Source organism: Sarcophilus harrisii, chromosome 4 (assembly GCF_902635505.1).
Source record: "Sarcophilus harrisii chromosome 4, mSarHar1.11, whole genome shotgun sequence".
Classification (NCBI taxonomy): domain Eukaryota; kingdom Metazoa; phylum Chordata; class Mammalia; order Dasyuromorphia; family Dasyuridae; genus Sarcophilus; species Sarcophilus harrisii.
Window position 1 is genome coordinate 322902937 of NC_045429.1, and position 21467 is coordinate 322924403.

Genomic DNA, 21467 nt, shown 5'->3' on the forward strand with positions numbered 1-21467 from the left:
ACTCCTTTACTCCTTCTTAATTATTTTCTATCATACTATACTCCTCACAGAGAACACTTTTAAATCTCTTCTCAAATCTCCTACAGCTCTCTTCCCCTAAAAAAGGGAAGGACCTCATCTCAGACTTATTGAGAAAATAAGACCATTAGTTATGATATTTCTCTTCTTCCCCTTTTTATTTTTAAAAAATCGACCAACACATCATTATCCATTATCTCCTCTTTTGTTCCACTCTCTAATGAAGAGATGACCCTTATCTTTTTCAAGACCAGCTCCTCTACATGTCATCTTGATCCCATTCCCTCCTGATTTATTCACCACATTATCCCCGTAATCATTTCTCTTCTCTGTTCCTAATTTTCATTCTCTAACTTGTTTCTCCTTTCTTGCTACCTATGAACATTCCCAGGTTTCCTTTAAAAAATCCCAAACAAACCAATCCAAAAAGCACATAGAGGTTAGTATCATCCCCCCTGGATTATTGCCTCAATTCTCTCCTCCCTTTCAATAAGCAAACTCCTGGAAAAAATTGTCTGCACTCCCTGTCCTTGCTTCTCAGGTCTCTAATCCTTTGCAGTCTGGTTTTTATCCTCATTACTTAAATGAAACTGCTCTCTACAAAGCTCCCAGAAGCCTCTTTAATGGGCAAATGTTCTTCCTTTGACTTTCTGTTGCACATGGCACTGTTGACCAAACTCTCCTCTCTGTTTGTTGTGGGTAATAAGAAATTTTGGAATATTGATCTCACTGGTGAACTTAATACTGACCAAAACCCAAAACATCTGAGCCAGTTCTGTTGGCTTTTGATTGATCTGTTTGTATTAAGCAATCACTATAGCTGCTATTTCCCAGAATTTGGGGCTAAAATTAAGAATTTTATTTCTATGGAAAAGGCAGGGCTTCAGTGAAAGTCCTGAAGAATGGGTTTGACTCCTAGAAGAAATCTTTGCCATTTTTATTTATCCAAGGATTTGAAGATGGCTAGAAATGAGACAGCAACTTGCTCATTCTTAATTTATCTCTGCTCTCTCCTTTCTTTTAATTATGTTAATGTGCTTTAGCCAGGTTATTATGTATAAGCTACACATTTCACTATAGTGACATCATTTTGAGCTTCTTGAATGAAGGAAAACAACTAGCTAACTAAACCAACCAGTGACACTGTGCTACTAAGAACATTAGAAAGTCCCAGAATCAGATTTTATTTTAGAGCTGAAAAGGAATCTTAGAAGGTGTCTAAGTTTCCCCCTATATTTTACAAGGAAATAAAAAAAAAAAAAGAAAAAAAGAAAAAAGAAGAAACTCAGGCTCAGAGAGAGGAAATGGAATAATTGGAGTTGTCCTGGTCTACCTTCCAGTCCAGTATCCTTTCTTTAAAAAAAAAAAAGTTTTAGTCATGTCCTTTTTTTTTTTTTTACATGACAGCTAATTTTCAGATAATTCCATTTCCTTGTACCCTATAGAACTCTCTATTAAAAAAAAATAAGCTAAACAACTCACATAAAAACTGTGTACCTCAAAGTATGAAATAATTAGTGCCTGCAGTTTTGAGACCTTTCTAGTGACATGGGGGAAGTGTATTTTCTAAATTTTTTTTTAAAACTATAGACCACAGTCTGTGTTTGAGGCTTTATACATTTCCTTGTTTTTTATTAGGTTCTAATTCATTTTGTTTTTGTTGTTCAGTCACGTCTCAATCCTTATGATCTCATTTGGGGTTTTCTTAGAAAAGATATTAGGGTGATTTGTCATTTCCCTCTCCAGCTTATTTTACAGATGAGGAAACTGAGGCAAACAAGGTTAAGTTATTTGCTCAGGGTCATGCAGCTACTAAGTGTCTGAGGCTAAATTTGAACTCAGCAAGATTCTTCTAGACCAGGGGTCCTCAAACTTTTTAAACAGGGGGCCAGTTCACTGTCCGTCAGACTGTTGAAGGGCCGGACTATAGTAAAAACAAAAACTTTGTTTTGTGGGCCTTTAAATAAAGAAACTTCATAGTCCTGGGTGAGGGGGATAAACGTCCTCAGCTGCTGCATCTGGCCAGCGGCCGTAGTTTGAGGACCCCTGTAAGCACCACACAATATCCACTGTACCACCTAGCTGGCCTTCCTGATTTATTAGTTGCCATCATGTTGTTTTAAAATGCCAGTTTTGTTTTATGTTTTTTTTTTTAATTTACAGAAAATGTGAAATAATAATAATAATGACCATTATTTATATATCACTTTAAGGTTTACAGTGCAGTTTACAAATATTGTTTCCTTTTATCCTTACAATAGCCCTGGAAGATATTTGTTATTATACCCATTTTACAGAAGAGGAAACTGAGGCTGAGAGGGGTCAAGTGATTTGTCCAGACTCACACAGCTAGTTAAGTGTCAGAGACTAGATTTGAATTAAAGCCTCTTCTCATTGAATCACTAATGAACTCCTTTTAGGAAACATTCTTAGATTACAGCATCATGGATTTTTCTTCTCCCTTTCCTGGAATTCAGCAAGCAAAAATAAACCAGTAGATAATGATGAGATCAAGAATATTAAAGAATAGGTAAACTTCCCATGCCTTGTCATTTAATCATCAGTCTAAGTGACTATAATCCAACAAGCATATATTGCTCCTGCTATATATACCAGGAACTATTCTAGGTGTTAGGGAAACAAAGATAAAACTAAGTGCTCCCTGTCCTCAAACACATTTCATTCTACTGAGGGTGATAGCTGGGTAGTGGTGGAGGGGAGTAGTTTGCAATTGCACCAAAGATTATTTAATGAAATTTAAATTTAAAGAGAAATTGAAATAAGGTGGTAAAGCTCCTAGAAGTCAGTCAGTCAATAAACATTTAGAACCTACTATGTGCTACTGTATTAAGCACTAGACTCTAGCCAGAGTGAATCCTTTAGAAACCAATTCTGGATTCCAAGTCAATAGGATGTGAGAGATCTTTGTACAAAAATGATGGTGGCAATTAATGGCTCTCTTTTATGTAACTTTTAAAACTGACAAAGAACTGTCTTCATGGCATCCCAGGGCAAGTAGTAATATGCCCATTTGACAGATGAGAAAAACTGAGGTTCACAAAGATTAAAATAATTGCCCTGGGATCACATAGCTAGTAAGTAATAATCTTATACTGCAATCGAGTCCCTTGATTTTAAATTTTGTATCCTTTCTACTATATCTTCTTGCCTAGTGGCTTTTCAGAATTTGTTAAAATTTATAGAATTATATTTGAAGGCCATTTAGGCCAATTCCCTCATTTTACAGATGAGGACATTGAGTGATTAAGACCTAGAAGTAGTAATAGTAGATAGTAAGTGAATACAGGTCTCCTGTCTCCAAATGCTCTTTTTCCACTCCGCCATATTCATTTGGTAGGAGAGAATGCTTAATGCGGTGATATCCTTACTTCCATGAAGACTCTTAAGTTTTTTCTCTTGGGGAAATGTGAGGCTAAACCTGATTTCCTGGCTCTACCTTTCCCCTATTTTGCTTCCTACATTTGTCATAGTGATACTATAGATATCTCCTGGATTACCCAACCTAGAGACATTGGCAACCTTTCACATGCCCTACCTTTTGAAGAGTATGAATCAGAATCCAAACTTCCAGCTACCAAAAGATTTAGTCAAAAAGTTCTTTCTGATTATTTGCATCTTACATTTACATTTATGTCAAACATCTCTCACTTAGTAGGTGCTTTATAAATGTTTATCGCTATACCCGTGTCAGTGGGAAAGTAATATATCTACCAATATCAAAGACCAAAGTCATATTTTATGGTAAAGTAACATAACCCATTATATGAAAAATGAGGCATAAGTCAAAAACCATGACCTAACCAAAAACTAACAGACTAACTGATATCTAGGCTTAGACATCAGTCCCCTCATTTTCTCTTTCTTTTTTTTTTCAATAATTTCCCCCCCAAATACATGTGAAGATAGTTTTCAGCATTCATTTTTGTGAAATTTTGTGTTTCAAAATTTTTTTCTCTCTCCCCCTTCCCTTTGGATGTAGGTTAAATATGTGCAATTCTTTTAAACATACTTCCATGTTTGTCATGCTGTACAAGAAAAACCAGATCAACAGGGAAAAAAAATGATAAAAACAAACACAAACGTACAAACAAAACAAACAATAGTTAACAACAAAAAAAGGTGAAAATAGTATGCTTTGATCCATGTTCAGTCCCCATAGTTCTCTGGATACAGATGGTGCTTTCCATCCTAAGTCTGTTGGAATTACTTTGAATCATTGTATTGTTGAAAAGATACAAGTCCATCATAGTTGATCATCACATAATCTTGTTGCTGTGTACGATGTTCTCTTTAAACTCCTCATTTTCTAGATGAGAGCACTGGCACCCAGAGAAGTCCCAGAACACATTGTAGTAGTAGTAGTAGTAGTAGTAGCAGTAGTAGTAGTAGTAGTAGTAGTAGTAGTAGTAGTAGAAGTAGTAGTAGTAGTAGTAGTAGTAGTAGTAGTAGTAGTAGAGTAGTAGTAGTAGTAGTAGTAGTAGTAGTAGTAGTAGTAGTAGTAGTAGTAGTAGTAGTAGAGATCCACATGTGTACCTGGGTCCTAGGACTTCATATCCATTGCTTAAATCTACATCACTCCAAGTCAATTATGTTGATCCATACTAAAAGGTCAAGCAGGTTTATGTTTTTTTTCTCCAAGAGTTTATATTCTGTTCTTAACTGTGCTAGCCTTCCTAATGGTCATTTAATCTTTTTATTTTATTTTATTTTTTTAATGATAAGGACAGAAAATGGCTTACTAGCCATCTAGTTTCACCTCATAATTCCTTGTACCTTCCCAGGTTCCAGAACATTAGAAAAGATTAAAAGGATAAGAGAAGCTGCCAGTTGTGGTGTGGTTTCTAATGTCACCAAAAACATCATGATGAATCATCATCTCTGCTTGCTCTGAGTTGCTTAATCTCCATTTATCTATTGAAACAGCTATTTTTTTTCCTTTCTTTTAAATTTTTTTTTGACAGTTGAGTAAAACACGTTGGCTAAGGGGATGACTGTTTCCTTTCATCTCTTCAGCCAACCATAGATAATTGATCAACCTGTGGTTTCAGAATCCCTCAGTCTAAGCAGGAGTTTCTTGTTTCCTTACCAACAGTAGCATGATGTAAATGCCAGTTTTAAATGGTAGACCTTTTTAGGTTTTGACTTGTGATGAGATTACACTTGCATTTATTAGGATCTAATTAATTAAATTCTTGTAGATTGACATTGAAGGCTTATTTATTCTCTGGTCCAGATGAAAATTAAATGCACATTAAAGCTTTCTCTGTGTTTGGCCTTGTGCCTTCAAGCCCTGAGGGAGATGTAAAGATAAAATCAGACATAGATCTTACAGGCTAATGAGGAGATAAGACATATAGTAACTGTTAACAGTAAAACAAAGAACTATGTAAGATATTCCCTGCTGGAGAGATCACTTAAAACTATCAAGTTTAGGGAATGGGGAGAAGATCAATCAGTTTAGTCTCCATAGAGAAGGAAAACCTGGGTCTGGCTATTGAAATAAGGAGGGATTTTTCTATATTGCATTGTCCCCTAACCCCAACCCTAGTCATCCTAAGGTAGAAGGGAAAAGACAGAGACAGAGATAGACAAAGAGAGGGAAAGACACAGAGGGAGGGAGGAAAAGAAGGAGGAAGGAAGGGAAGCCGGAAGGAAGAAGAAAGAGAAGACAAAAGAAGTGGTATTAGAAGGATCAGGTATACCAATTATTCTAATTTTCACAAGAATTAAAAAAAATTTTTTTTACAATTTTACTATGATTTGCCATAATTTTACCTGTTTATGTAAATGTATTTTTTAAAGTTTAACTTTAAAATGTTACATTTCAAGGTGCAAACAGTCACCCTCTCTCCTCTCCCTATCCTAGAGAAGGCCAGCAACTGATCCGTGTGTGTGTGTGTGTGTGTGTGTGTAAAAACATACTATGCATACTTCTATTTATCACCTTTTTCTTTGGCAGTAGATAGCATCTTTCATAGGTCCTTTGCAAATGTGCTGCTAAAAATGAAAAAGTTGTCATAATTTTATTTTGAAATAAAAATTTTCATCCTACTATCTCTACTATGTGCTGATACATTGTAGCAACTGATTGTTATGTAGACATAACTGGGAACCCAACTGAACAATTTTCCTTCCTTCCTTCCTTCCTTCCTTCCTTCCTTCCTTCCTTCCTCTCTTCCTTCCTTCCTTCCATCTTTCCTTCCTTCCTTCCTTCCTTCCTTCCTTCCTTCCTTCTTCCTTCCTTCCTTCCTCTCTTTCCCTTCCTTCCTTCCTTCCTTCCTTCCTTCCTTCCTTCCTTCTTCCCTTCCTCCCTCCTTTCCTTCCTTCCTTCCTTCCTTCCTTCTTCCCTTCCTCCCTCCTTTCCTTCCTTTTTCCCTTCCTCCCTCCTTCCCTTCCTTCCTTCCTTTCTTCCTTCCTTCCTTCCTTCCTTCCTTCCTTCCTCCCTTCCTTCCTTCCTTCCATCTTTCCTTCCTTCCTTCCTTCCTTCCTTCCATCCTTCCTTCCTTCTTTCCTTCCTTCCTTCCTTCCCTTCCTTCCTCTCTTTCCCTTCCTTCCTTCCTTCTCTTTCCTTCCTTCCTTCCTTCCTTCCTTCCTTCCTTCCTTCCTTCCTCTCTTTCCCTTCCTTCCTTCCTCTCTTTCCCTTCCTTCCTTCCTTCCTTCCTTCCTTCCTTCCTTCCTTCCTTCCTTCCTTCCTTCTTCCTTCCTCCTCTTCCTTTCCTTCCTTCCTTCCTTCCTTCCTTCCTCTTCCTTCTTCCTTCCTTCTTTCTCCTTCCTTCCTTCCTTCCTTCCTTCCTTCCTTCCTTCCTTCCTCCCTTCCTTCCTTCCTTTCCTTCCTTCCTTCCTTCCTTCCTTCCTTCCTTCCTTCCTTCCTTCTTCCTTCCTCCCTCCTTTCCTTCCTTCCTTCCTTCCTTCCTTCCTTCCTTCCTTCCTTCCTTCCTTCCTCCCTCCTTTCCTTCCTTCCTTCCTTCTTCCTTCCTTCCTTCCTTCCTTCCTTCCTTCCTTCCTTCCTTCCTTCCTTCTTCCCTTCCTCCCTCCTTTCCTTCCTTTTCCTTCCTCCCTTCCTTCCTTCCTTCCTTTTCCTTCTTTCCTTCCTTCCTTCCTTCTTCTTCCTTCCTTCCTTCCTTCTTCCCTTCCTCCCTCCTTTCCTTCCTTCTTCCCTTCCTTCCTTTTTCCCTTCCTTCCTTCCTTCCTTCCTTCCTTTGTTCCTTCTTTCCTTCCTTCCTTCCTTCTTCCTTCTTTCCTTCCTTCCTTCCTTCTTCCTTCCTCCCTCCTTTCCTTCCTTCCTTCCTTCTTCCTTCCTCCCTCCTTTCCTTCCTTCCTTCCTTCCTTCCTTCCTTCCTTCCTTTCCTTCCTTCCTTCCTTCTTCCTTCCTTCCTTCCTTCCTTCCTTCCTTCCTTCCTTCCTTCTTCCCTTCCTCCCTCCTTTCCTTCCTTCCTTCCTTCCTTCTTCCCTTCCTCCCTCCTTTCCTTCCTTCCTTCCTTCCTTCCTTCTTCCCTTCCTCCCTCCTTTCCTTCCTTTTTCCCTTCCTCCCTCCTTCCTTCCTTCCTTCCTTTCTTCCTTCCTTCCTTCCTTCCTTCCTTCCTTCCTTCCTTTCCTTCCTTCCTTCCTTCCTTCCTTCCTTCCTTCTTCCTTCCTTCCTTCCTTCTTCCTTCCTTCCTTCCTTCTTCCTTCCTTCCTTCCTTCCTCTTTCCTCCTTCCTTCCTTCTTCCTTCCTTCCTTCCTTCCTTCCTTCCTTCCTTCCTTCCTTCCTTCTTCCCTTCCTTCCTCTCTTTTCCTTCCTTCTTCCTTCCTTCTTCCTTCCTTCCTTCTCTTCTTCTTCCTTCCTCTCTCATTTTCCCTTCCTTCCTTTGCCTTCCTTCTTCCTTTCCTTCCTTCCTTCCTATCCTTAAAGTCCTTCCTCTCCATTTTGCCTCCTTCCTTCCTTCTTGCTTTCCTGCCTCCTTTCTTCAACTTCCTTCCATTCCTTCTTCTCTTCTCTCTACCTTCCTTCTTCCTTCCTTCCTTCTCTCCTTACACTTCTTCCTATGCTTCCTATAGCATTCTTGCTCCTTCCTGCATCCTTTCCTTCCTTCCAATCCCTTCATAATCTTCCTTCCTCCCTTCTTCCTTCCTGTCCTTCAACTCTCTTCCTTTCCTTCCAGTCCTCTTCCTTTCACTTCCTAATGCTTCCTTCCTTCCTTCTTCCTTCCTTCCTTCCTTCTTCTTCCTTCAGTCTCTTACTTTCTTCTTCCTTCTTTCCTTTCTAATCCTTGTAAAAGAAGTCTATTCCTTCCCAATTCTTCTACATATCACTTCCTGTTCTTAACTTTCTTTAATCACTATAAACTGGCAGAAGTCTCCTTGCTTTGCAAGACTCAATCTTCTAATCATGACTTTAAATTGATGGTTTAGATGCTCTGGAGATAAATGAGGCTTTGAAGTTCACACTTGCCAAAGTCTCACAATGTGACCTCTATCAAAGCCTTCCTTGCAAGACATGCTTTGCTATCTAACTCTGATGCCATTGCTAGAATAAGCACATGGATGTAAAATAGCTGGTACCTTCTACACAGCCTTCCTATAAGTGCTGGGATTATAGCTTGAACACTTTAAAACACTTGACAATGATGCATGCTTTAGTTATGCCATGTAGCCCTCTTAGAAGTAACAAAGACAAAAAAATAGATGTAAGACTAGATCACTTCTTCCTCTTCATTCCCTTCACTGGTTTTCCAAGTGCTGCTGATTTCTTAGCTTAGCAAGTATCTTATAACAATACTTCAAATCTGACATAGATTTTGAATATTGTCCATTTTTTGTGATCCTTTTTAGCTAAGAGGGTAACCCATAAAGAGAAGAAGAGATATAAAGAAACTGAGAACTTTTCCCTTTTTTCCCCAATGGTTTATTAACCAGTAATTGTCTGAGTTTCTTCACTCCAATGGTGTTACTTTGTGAACCCAATTTCACATCTACATAGAGTATTTGAAAGATCTTTTTTTTTTTTTTTTTAAGTCCATTTATTAAGCAGCTGTGTGCCAGGTACTGTGCTAAGTGCTGTAGGAAAAAGTTTGGTTATTATTAAATTGGTTGTCTTTTAGCTTTAGCATTGGAATGTGGCTTTATGATGTGCCAAAATGAAGAAAAGGGCTTATGAAATGTTTTCTCTCTGCCATTTCAGAGTTTTGGAAGTACCAGCACTGTGACCCTTCCTGAGACTCTGTTGTTTGTTTCAACTCTGGATGGAAGTCTGCATGCTGTGAGCAAGAGGACAGGCTCAACCAAATGGACTTTAAAAGAAGGTAATTTAGAGCTAGCCCTGGAATGATATGGGCATTTGGCTTGACACTTGGGAAAAAGTTAACAATGATGAACCATTTAATAAAGATGTTTTATGAAAGAGAAAAGGATAGTGGTGAGGTGCTAGATCAGCTCCTGGATCAGCATTGGTTTAATTCCTTTATTTGGTGCATGAAAGATTGTATGTATACTCAGAATGTAGTTCTATTTGCATTTATCTAATCTTCATGTTTGAGTAACTATTATTGTGGCTTTTTAAAGTAATAGATTTGTCTGTCTAGATTTTGTGAAAGTGCTTTTAATTCTTTAAAATATGTTTTATTGCTGTTTTGTTTTGTTTTTTTTGTCCCATACAATCTTATTATTTTGCACACTCTTACTAGCTGTGTGACCCTTAGCAAGTCTTTTAACCTGTCTTATGTTTCCTCAATTGTAAAATTGGGAATCATAAAAGTACCTCTCTCTCAAGGTTGCTGTGAAGGCAAAATGAGATATTTAAAAAGCTCAGCACAATACCTGGTGCACTGTTTTTGTTGTTTAATCATTTCAGTTCTGTCCAACTCTTTGTGATCTCATTTGGGGTTTTCTTAGCAAATATACTGGACTACATTGCCATTTCCTTCTCCAAGTTATTTTAAGGATGAGGAAATTGAGGCACACAGGGGTAAGTGACTTGCTCAGGATCACACAGCTAGTAAGTATGTGAGGATGGATTTAAATTCATGCCTTCACTCATGGGTTAGTAGTAACAGAATCTTATCAACTCAGTGAATAGATTACACATGTACGTTTATATACATATGGCTCATGTTGGGAGAGAAAAATCAGAACAAAAAAGAAAAACCAAAGTAAAGCAAAAGAAAAGAAGAAATAGTATACTTCAATCTGCATTCACTTTCCACAGTTCTCTCTCTTCCAGAAATTTTTTTGCTATCACAAAGAATGTTACTATAAATGTTTTATGCATATGGGACCTTTCTTTCTTGGACTTCGTTGGACATATGCATTATTTCAAATTGTTTTGTTTTTTTTCTTTTAAAATTTTTGTTGATCTCGTTTTTACATGACTTTCATTTCCAAATATGCCTCCTCTCAAATAGCCATTACTTTTAGTGAAAAAGAAAAAGATAAAGGGGAAGCAGTTCACTGAATGATCAAAAATAAAATACTTAATTTGCTATGTGTAACTTAGCTTTCATTAATCTTCCATCTTTTAAACCTCTTTAAATAACTGTGGTGACATTTAGAGATATTTTGGAAAAATGGGAGAATTATACCAGATTTATGGAATTGTTGTCCAAAGAAAAGTCAGGCCAGGTTTAGGTTTAGGGGCTTTCAGAATCTTCCTATTCAGTGTAAATTCTGATTGGCCTAAGACTATGATCTATCTTATCTAGGTTTTTTTTGTCCTTATCCTTCTCCCCCCTGGCTTCTGACTAATTACCTTCATGGGCACAGAGACTGTTCTTTCATGATTAAAATGTCCTTATCAGCATTCTTAGAAGAAAAACATTTGCAGATTTAAAAAAAATTACTGTATGTACCCTGAACACATCAGTGACCAGCTCAGTTGCCATCCACATATTTGGTGATGGAGGAACTTGCCTGACCTCTTGCTTTTGTGACACTGGTGGTCTCAGGAATCCAAATTACTAATATTCTTAAGGATGAGAGCCCAGGGAAAGGCTAGTCACAGATATAATTGCTACAGTGGTCTGAGCAACCATTGAACTCTGAATTATGTTAACTCTGTCTTTGACATACAAGACTGACAATAGTTCAACTAAAAGTGAGATTTCCTTAAGCCTTTCTGTGAAAGAGGTTGAAAATCTTTATACTCAGAAGGGTAACATATGGGCATTTTTTTTAAGTTGTGGTGACCAGACCTGTGATTTTTTGCAGCTTCCAGTGAAGAATTTCTTTCTACCAGCACTTTCTCTAAAATGTAAGGTTTTAGCAAATTGAAGCACTAAGAGGTTCGGTAATAGTCTTTTTTATTTTTGTTTTTGATACTGGCTAATATTTTCTTACATGTAAAGAACGTTTTCAATATCCATTTTTGTAAGACTGAGTTTCCAATTTTTTTCCTTCATCCCTTCCCTCCCCTCTCCCCAAGACAGAAAACAATTAGATATAGGCTATAAATATATAATCATGTTAAACACATTTCCATATTAGTCATGCTGTGAAAGAAGAATCAGAACAAAAGGAAAAGACCATGAGAAAGAAAAAACAAAAAATAAATTTTAAAAAGTGAAAATAGTATGCTTCAATCTGTATTCAGACTCTACTGTTCTATCTATAGATGTAGATACATTTTCAATCACAAATCTTTTGGAATTGTCTTGGATCACTGTATTGCTGAGAAGAGTTAAGTCTATCATAGTTGATTATCATATAATATTGCTGTTACTATATATAATGTTCTTTTGGTTCTGCTCAATTCTATCTCATGTCAGTTCATATGAGTCTTTCTAGGTTTTTCTGAAATCAGCCTGCTCATCATTTCTTTTAGAACAATAGTATTCTGGGGCAGCTAGGTAGCGCAGTGGATAGAACATCAGCCCTGAAGTCAGGACCTGAGTTCAAATATGGCCTCAGACATTTAATTAACACTTCCTAGTTGTGTGACCCTGGGCAAGTCACTTAACTTCAATTGCCTCAGCCAAAAAAAAAAAAAGAAAGAAAGAAAAAAAAAGAATAATAGTATTCCATTAAATTCATATACCACAGTTTGTTCAGCCATTTCCCAATTGATGGGTATCCATTCAATTTTCAATTCTTTCCCACTATTAAAAGGGTTGCTATAAATATTTTTGTACATGTTGGTCCTTTTTCATGATCTCTTTGGGATAGAGATCTAATGTCTGGATTAAAGGGTATGTACAGTTTTATACTTTGAACATAGTTTCAAACTGCTCTATAGAATGGTTGAGTCAGTTCACAATGCATTAATATTCCAATTTAATCACATCCCCGCCTGTAGTGTCCCAGCTAGCTCTCTGGAGGATCTCAGGAGCAGCCTTGGTCTTAGTAGAAAAGTGAAGTAGGCAGGAGACCCACCAGGATGGTCAAAGATGGAGTCCAGAGTCTGGAATCTGGAATCTCAAGTCTTCTCTGTGTCTGTCACTGTGTTTCTTCTTCTGTCCCTGTGTCTGAGAGACTTTCTCTTAAATAACACAGTACAATTATATCACTAAAATAACTGAGCATGTGCCGGCTGCCCGTTACATTACCATCACATTAAGTATATGTTGAGAGAACCATTATCTCACACTGAGTAGGTGCTTACCTATAAGTACCCTGCTGTCCTTGATTCAAGTATACCTTTCCAGAGTACCAGCCCTCTACACCCACCAACAATTATCATTTTCCTTTTCTGTCTTATTAGCCAGCCTGATAAGTTTGAGGTGGGACCTCAGAGTTATTTTAATTTGCATTTCTTTAATCAATAGTGATTTAGAGCATTTTTTTCATGATTATAGATCGCTTTAATTTCTTATCTGAATACTTCCTTTTCATATCCTTTGACCATTTATTAGTTGATATTTTTGATTGTTGGTTGGTTGCATTCTTATAAATTTGAGTAATTTCTCTATATATTTTAGAAATAAAGCCTTTATTAGATACACTGGCTGTAAAAATTGGCTCCCAGCTTTCTGCTTTCTTCTAATCTTGGTTGCATTGCTTTTGTTTGTACAAAACCTTTTTAATTTACTGGATCAAAATGATACATTTTGCATTTCAAAATGGTCTCAATTTCTTGTTTGGTCACAAATTCTTCCTCAGAAGGGAATCTTTAATTCAGGGCTTCTTCATTCATTAGCCAGTTTTATATCTACTACACTACACTGTTTCTATAGATTTTTTTCCTTTTCAGGGTTCTCACTTTTTCCAATTTATTTTCATCCTTTATATATAGAACACTTTGGATTAGGCCTGGAAGAATAGACACTAAGAAAAAACACATACTTCTGTGTGGCCCTATTGCTTTTCTTTCCTCTACAGCTTTCCCATTGTGTCAGTGTCCCTGAAATTTATTTGAGCAGAAAACATTATGAAATATGCTGTTGGAATATGCTGGTTTTTCCAGAAAATAGGGGAAAACTTGAGACCCAGTCAGGGAAGAATAAACTCATTTTTTATACCAAAAAATTATCATGGGTTTTGAGTTTTTTTTTAAAAAAATACATCCACAATTCTGTATTAATATTTAGAGGAAGAAAATATCTTTAACACTGACATTTCTCTGAGCATTCTCTATCCATACATATAACAAGAAGCTGCAGTTTAAAAAACTGCTTGAAACTGATCTTCCCAATGGAGTGTATACTAATTTTCACCCATATACCTTGAGTATAGCTCTGTGTTGTTTCCTTGTTTAGTATATTCAACTCAATATAGTAATTAATTCTTTCTTCAAAATTCCAGAACCTGCCTCTTAAAGGAAGGATTGGAGAAATCTAATTAAGGCTCAATGATATAAGTGAAGGTTTTACTTCTTTCAGATCTCATTGTTTTTAGTAGAAAAAGCTGAGTAGGCGAATTGGATAGCAGCAGGTTTGCTATAACCACTTAACTAGTTTTCATCCCGGATGTAGTTTATGCTGATTGGTATTTCTCTCTGTTTTGAACCTACTTGATGTGGTTTTTCCTAGAAATGAAAAGCATAAATTTCATAAAATTTAATTTCAAAAGCAGGAGAATTTTTTTTTTTTTTTGACAAAGCAGTCATGGTTAAGTGATTTGCTTAGGGTCATATAGCTAGTAAGTATTTGAGTCTGGATTTAAACTCTAAGGCCAGTACTCTATCCAGTGTGTTATCTAGCTGCCCCAAAGGGAGCAATTTTGGACTGAGATGTCTGCTTGGTGGTTCCCATATCAAATAAAATGTGTTAGGTATGTAAAATATATGTATGTTATACATATATGTATATATGTAATATATAGCATTTCTTACTTAGCTCTGAAGAAAATGTTGTTACACAGAGCTGAAATTGGATGTACTTCCACACCTTTCACTTGCTGCACCTGATTCTGACCAGTGGGGACAAGCAGACCCTTCCAAACAATTCCAGTTCCTTTAGATGCTTCCACTTTTTGAGTACCACTGGGTTAATAACAGAAACCAGACTCAAATTTTAATGACGTTAAGTGCATGAGAATTACATATTAAGGTAATGAAACTGATTTTTTCAAAAACAACTCTTCAAAAGGTCTTAGTCTTGAAAATGAATGTGGGTGATTGTGCTCCAGGGTTCACTGAGACTGAAGACCAAAGGGAGCACTATTGCTCCAATTCAGGGCAGGTACATGGTACAATGGATAGAGCTCTTGGTCTGAAGTTAGGAAGACAGTTTAAATGTCTGGCCTTAGACATTAACTGTGTGACTCTGGGCAAGTCAGTTACCCCTGTTTGCCTCAGTTTCCTCATCTATAAAATGAGCTGGAGAAGGAAATGGCAAACCACTCCAGTGTCTCTGTCAAGAAAACCTCAAATAGGGTCACAGAGAGTTGGACACAACTAAACAACAACAAAATTTGCTTCACTCACTGGCACATACTCAAGAGTAGTCAGAATATAGAGTCAGTTTAATGGTTTCTAAGATCCATAAAACTGATATTGTGGGTTTTATGCTTAAGCCTCCAAGTTGACATTTTTTTCCCTCAAGTCAAGTGGTCCATAAGCATTTATTAAGCTCTTACTGTGGTAGCAGACACTGTACCAAGCACTGGATATACATAGAAAGCCACAGAGAAGTTTCTTTAGCACATAATTTTTATCTATCAATCAGGTGCATTTCCTTTCTCACAATTGGAGATCACTTTAAACAACAGTGGCAAGGTGCTCCCTCCAGCATGGAGTATTGGCTTACTTGTTTTTTGGAAACTAAAGGTGAATTCTTTTTTTTTTTTTTCAAATTTTTTGTTAAACACATGCAATTCTTCTATACATATTTCTACAATTATTGTGCTTCACAAGAAAAATCAAATCAAAAAGGAAAAAAATGAAAACGAAAACAAAGCAAGAAAACAACAACAAAAGTGAAAATGCTTTGTTGTGGTCCACACTCAGTTCCCACAGTCCTCTCTCTGGGTGTAGATGGCTCTCTCCATCATAAGATCATTGGAACTGATCTGAATCATCTCATTGTTGAAGAGAGTCACATCCATCAGAACTGATCATCATATAGTCTTGTTGTTGCCTTGTATAATGATCTCCTGGTTCTACTCATTTCACTCAGCATCAGTTCATGTAAGTTTCTCCAGGCCTTTCTGAAATCATCCTGTTGGTCATTTCTTACAGAACAATAATATTCCATAACATTCATATCCCATAACTTATTCAGCCACTCCCCAACTGATGGGCATCCACTCAATTTCCAGTTTCTTGCCACTACAAAGAGGGCTGCTGGAATTCTTAAATATAACTCTGTCTTTTCTGAGTAATAACTGATTATGCAGGATAGGATACTGGACCTGAAGTCAGGAAGACCTGGGTTCAAATTCTGCCTTTGACATATACCTATATGATCAAAAGGAAGCTATATATATTCTCTGAGCCTCAGTTTCCCCATTTGTAAAGTAGGGATAATAATAGCACTTACTTCATTGAGTTGTAAGGGGATCAAATTAGGTAATACATATAAATCATTTTGCAAACTTTAAAGCTATATATACGTTTGGTGGGGCTGTTGTTATAATATGTAACTCAGCAAAATTTTTTTGGTTGTTATTCAGTCATTTCAGTAATGTCCAACTCTTCCTGGCTCAATTTGGAGTTTTCTTGGCAGAGATACTGAAGTAGCTTGTCATCTTCTTCTCCACTTTATTTTATAGATGAGGAAACTAAGGGTACAGTGACTTGTTTAGGGTTAAACAGCTAGTAAGTTTCTGAGGCCAGATTTGAATTCAGGTTTTCCTGACTCCAGGTCCTGCACTCTCCTGTGCCAGTTAGTTGCTTTACAAATGCTGTTCTCACATAACTGAGCACCAGTGGCTACCTCATGTCTAATGAATGTACCTGAATGCTTTGTTTTGGGTTAGGAAGTTAAAAGACTTTGATTACTGTTGAGGCTGATGTAAGACTTTCTTTACTAGAAATAACAATTTAAGATCATTGTTGCATTTGTGTCTCCACCCTATATGTTCAATCTGGAATATCTTTGCTGTGCTTTGATTAATATGTAGATAAATTTGGTGATTTAGGAGGCAGATTCAGAACTGAATTGTTTTTATTTTATTTTATTTTATTTTTTGCAAAGGAGCCAAACATTTTATGTTTAGAATAGAAGAGCCTTCAGATGAATCCTCACCTGATTTATCTTAGGCAATGAGACATTAGCAGTGAGCTCTGTTTTTCTGGCCTAATCATTAATTTTCTCTCTTCAAGTCTCCCTGATAAGTCCATTGCTGCTCTGTTAGTGTAAAAACCTCCACTCATACAAAATGGAGTAATCTAAGATAGATTTTCTGTGTTTTGAGCTGTTTGAACATCTTACACAGTTACCTAGTCAGTCAACAAGCATTTAATAATCATCTATTATGTGCCAAGTGATGGAGATACAAAGAAGACAAAAGCTGTACAGTGTTAAAAAAAAAAAAAGATTAGGGTCAGAGAATAAATACTGTAGAAAATATTAGAATAGAATATATTGTCTTTGGACAGTGGAGATTAGGGTTTTTTTTCCCTTCTTTTTTGGTTTTTGTATGATAGCGCCTCAAAATGGATATCTTATAAATGCTTCTTGTATTGAATTGGGAATATAAGGTATTATGTGAGCCTTGCCACCATAAGAGGCAGATTATTGAAAATGGGGATTTGAGTCATGATGTTCTAAAGAAGAGAGGAACTTTGACCTATCTTCTCAGGATGAATTCTCAAAATCCTATAGTTGTAGAATCACCGATTTAGAAGGGACCTTTGAGGAGATCATCTCACTCAGCCCTTATCAAAAGTGTGATTCTCTCCACCACTCTCCCCACCAAATGGCATTCACCTTCATTTTGAAGATTTCCACTCTTTTTTATGGTTATTTCTTCCATTTTCTTTTTAAAATATTTATTAGTTTATGACTTTTATTTATTATTATTATTTTTTTAAATAATTAAAGCTTTTTATTAATAGTACATATGTATGGGTAATGTTTTACATTATCCCTTTCACTCACTTCTGTTCTGATTTTTCCCTTCCCTCCTTCCACCCCCTCCCCTAGATGGCAGGCAGTCTTATACATGTTAAATATGTTATAGTATATTCTAGATATGTGCAGAACTGAACAGTTCTCTTGTTGTACAGGAAGAATTGGATTCAGAAGGTAAAAAATAACCTGGGAAGAAAAACAAAAAATGCAAACAGTTTACACTCATTTCCCAATGTTCCTTCTCTGGGTGTAGCTGATTCTGTCTATCTTTGATCAACTGGAACTGAATTGGATCTTCTCTTTGTTGAAGATATCCACTTCCATCAGAATACATTCTCATACAATATTGTTGCTGAAGTGTATAATGATCTCCTGGTTCTGCTCATTTCATTCAGCATCAGTTCATGTAAGTCTCTCCAAGCTTCTCTGTATTCATCCTGCTGGTCATTTCTTACAGAACAGTAATATTCCATAACATTCATATACCACAATTTACCCAGCCGTTCTCCAATTGATGGGCATCCATTCATTTTCCGGTTTCTAGCCACTATAAACAGGGCTGCCACAGACATTTTGGCACATACAGGTCCCTTTCCCTTCTTTAGTATTTCTTTGGGATATAAGCCCAGTAGTAACACTAGATCAAAGGGTATGCACAGTTTCATAACTTTTTGGGCATAATTCCAGATTGCTCTCCAGAATGGTTGGATTCATTAACAACTCCACCAACAATGCATCAGTGTCCCAGTTTTCCCGCATCCCCTCTAACATTCATCATTATTTTTTCCTGTCATCTTAGCCAATCTGACAAGTATGGAGTGGTATCTCAGAGTTGTATGACTTTTATTTTTATAAGTTTTTGATTTCCATTTTTTCCTCCCTCCCTTCCCTAACTCATCCTCAAGATGGCAATTAATCTTGTATAGCTCATACATGTACAATCATGTTAAACATATTTCCACTTTAGTCATGTTGTGAAAGAAGAATCAGAAAAGTAAAAAGTAAAAGAAAAAAGTAACAGAAAAAATGAAAATCGTAGGCTTCAATCTGCATTTAGTCTCTACAGTTCTTTCTCTGGATATGGATAGCATTTTCAATTATGAGTCTATTAAAATTGTCTCAGAGGGATGGCTACGTGGTGCAGTGGATGGAACACCAGCTCTGGAGTCAGGAGCACCTAAGTTCAAATGTGACTTTAGACACATAATACTTCCTAGTTATATAACTCTAGGCAAGTCATTTAATCCCAATTGCCTCATGTTCCTCTCCCTCCCCGCCCAAAAAGAATTGTTTTAGATCAATTTATTGCTGAGAAGAGCAAAATCTATCAAAGTTAATCATCTGCACGATGATGCCGTTACTATGTACAATGTTTTCCTAGTTCTGCTCATTCCACTCAGCATCAGTACATTCAAATCTTTTTAGGTTTTTCTGAAATCTTCCTGCTCATTGTTTTTTATAGATGAGTATTTCATTACATTCATATACCCCAATTTATTCATACATTCCCCAACTGATGGGCATCCACTCAATTTCTAGTTCCTTGTACTACAAAAAAGGGCTGCTACAAACATTTTGCACACGTGGGTCCTTTTCCTTCTTTTTTGGGATACAGACCCAGTAATAACACTGCTAGATTAAAGATGCACAGTTTATAGCCCTTTGAGCATAGTTCCAAATTGTTCTCCAGAATGAGTAGATCAATTCACAACTCTACCAACAATGCATTTGTATTCCAATATTTGGCCCTCCAGTCTTGATGAACAACTTCCTAAGCCAACCTTTCTGGACTATTCTAATTCAGGATGCTTTTTTTCCCTTGTGCAGATTGGAGTCCTAACAGCAGTTTTTGCTTATTGCTCCTAGTTCTGGTTTCTGGAACCAAGCAAAACAACTAAAAATCTTCAATTTCTTCAATTGTTCCTCATATGAATTCATGTTCCTCTTCCCCCTACATTCTGGTTGCCTTCTTTGAACACATTCCAATTTGTCAGTGTGTTCAGTTCTTCCTCTTTTCATAGTAAATGTGATTCCATTTCCTGATCTGTGTCTTGAATGCCTTTCATGCATTCAGTTTCCTTCCCAATGGCATATAGTTTTGGAGGAATGCTATGGGGAACAAGAATCTTTCTTGTTCCAAGCTGCTTGAATCCAGCTGAAGGGAGGGAGGGTGAGCAAGGTGATGCAATGGTTAATTAAGAGTGCTAGACTTAAAGGTAGAAAGACTTGAGTTCAAATTCTATCATAAACATCTACTACCTGGGTGATCCTGGGCAAGACCTTGAGTCTCCTCATCTGTAAAATGGGGATAATAATAGCATCTACCTCCTAGGGTGATTATGAAGATCAAGTGAGATAATATCTATAGTGTTTTGCAAATCTTAAAGGGTTATATTAATGTGATTTATTATTATTATTAAAATAGCTTCTTGTCTTTTTTTTCATTGGAGAGATTTTCTGAGTTCTCTCTTTCTCACATTTACCTTTTAATTCCTTGTTCATACACCAGAGAAAACTTGCTTCTTCCTCTTTGTTGCTGTTGAAGAATAGATTTTATGCATGTGATTGTGAAAGGAGGCTTGATTTGCTAATTCTTGAATGTGTGAAAAATTCTCTATAGAAGGGATTCTGAACCTTTTTTGTTTGTGGTGGACCCCTTTAGCAGTTTAATTAGTCAATAAAAATTTATTCTGTGCTAAGTGCTGAGGATGCAGAGAAAGATAACAGTACTTGCCCTATTGTTCATAATCTAGCCTGTGGACTTCTACTCAGAGTAATGGTTTGAAATGAAAAAATAAAACACATTGTATTACAAAGAAAACTAATTGTGTTGAGATACAGAGAAAGGAAAGAAGAAAGGAAAAGAGGAAGAAAGGAAAAAAGGGAGGGAGAGAGAAAAGAAGAAAGGAAAGAAGGGAGGGAAGTAGGTAAAAGAAAAAGGGAGGAAGGAAAGAAGGGAGGGAGGGAGAAAAGGAGGGAAGGAAGGAGAAAAAGAAGGAAGAAGGGAAGAAAGGGAGAGAGAAAGGAATTGATGGAGAGAGGGAGGAAGGAAGGAAATTTCAGGTGATACATGCTTTGAGGCTGAAGTTGGTGAATTGCTTAGGATCTAGCTTAGATCTGATCTCTTTATGTCTTACTAAAGCAGGTGAATCCATGATAAGGAAGTGGATGAGAAAACAGGCTGCCTTTAGAAGGAGTGAGTCAAGGCCAGTAAGCAATAATAGTACATGCAGTTGTTGACTCCCAAACATGATTATGTTCTCTTTGAAGGCAAAAGTGGTAGCTGCTGTTTCTTTTTTTGGTACAGCTTTGGGTATAATACATAATAGATATTTATAATCCTAGAATTTCAGAGAAGGAAGAAACATTAGAGATTACCTAAGCCCAACTTGTTCCATGGTGACAATTGGATTTAATTGAATTCAATACAACAAATATTTATTAAACACCTACACTGTGCCAGACATTGTGCTTAGAGATAAAGACATAGCCTCTGCATGCAAGGAGCTCTCATTAGATTGGCAAGAGCTGTGATTCTTGATCTCCCCACAAATATGATGCCTTATGGTGGTATAAAGGTGTCCTTGGCTTCTCAAATGGAAAACCAAGGAAACAAATTATCAAACAAATCCTTGGGATTTGTTTGTCAAATTGGGACCTGTTGTCAAATTGGTCTGGTTTGGAGTGTGGCCTAGAGATAGACTATATTACCTGAAGACTAGTCTTATAAATTTCAGAAAGGCTTGTTACTAGATTGGCTAATATTTTTTGAGCCTCAATGATTCTTGTTGTACTATGAAATGCTTTAAAAATAATTTAATATTTTATTTTTTCTTCAGTTATATGTAAAAACAATTTTTAACATTAGAAAAAAAATTTGTATTCCAAATTCTCTCCCTCATTCCTTTTCCTCCCCTCTGTTGCTAATTTCTGCAACTACTAAGTTACAGATTAAAGGGATTGTGACATGTTTCATTGGAGGGGAGTGTGAACTCCCATTTCCAT

General features: G+C 36.9%; 1 protein-coding gene across 1 annotated transcript in view; it reads left to right on the forward strand.

Moving 5' to 3' along the window:
- ERN1 (endoplasmic reticulum to nucleus signaling 1) overlaps positions 1-21467 on the forward strand; it is a 133618-nt gene that overhangs the window by 30473 nt on the left and 81678 nt on the right. The window contains exon 2 of the mRNA XM_031965879.1: positions 9200-9320. Within this exon, the coding sequence (XP_031821739.1) occupies positions 9200-9320 (121 nt within the window). The remainder of the gene's footprint in view (positions 1-9199; positions 9321-21467) is intronic.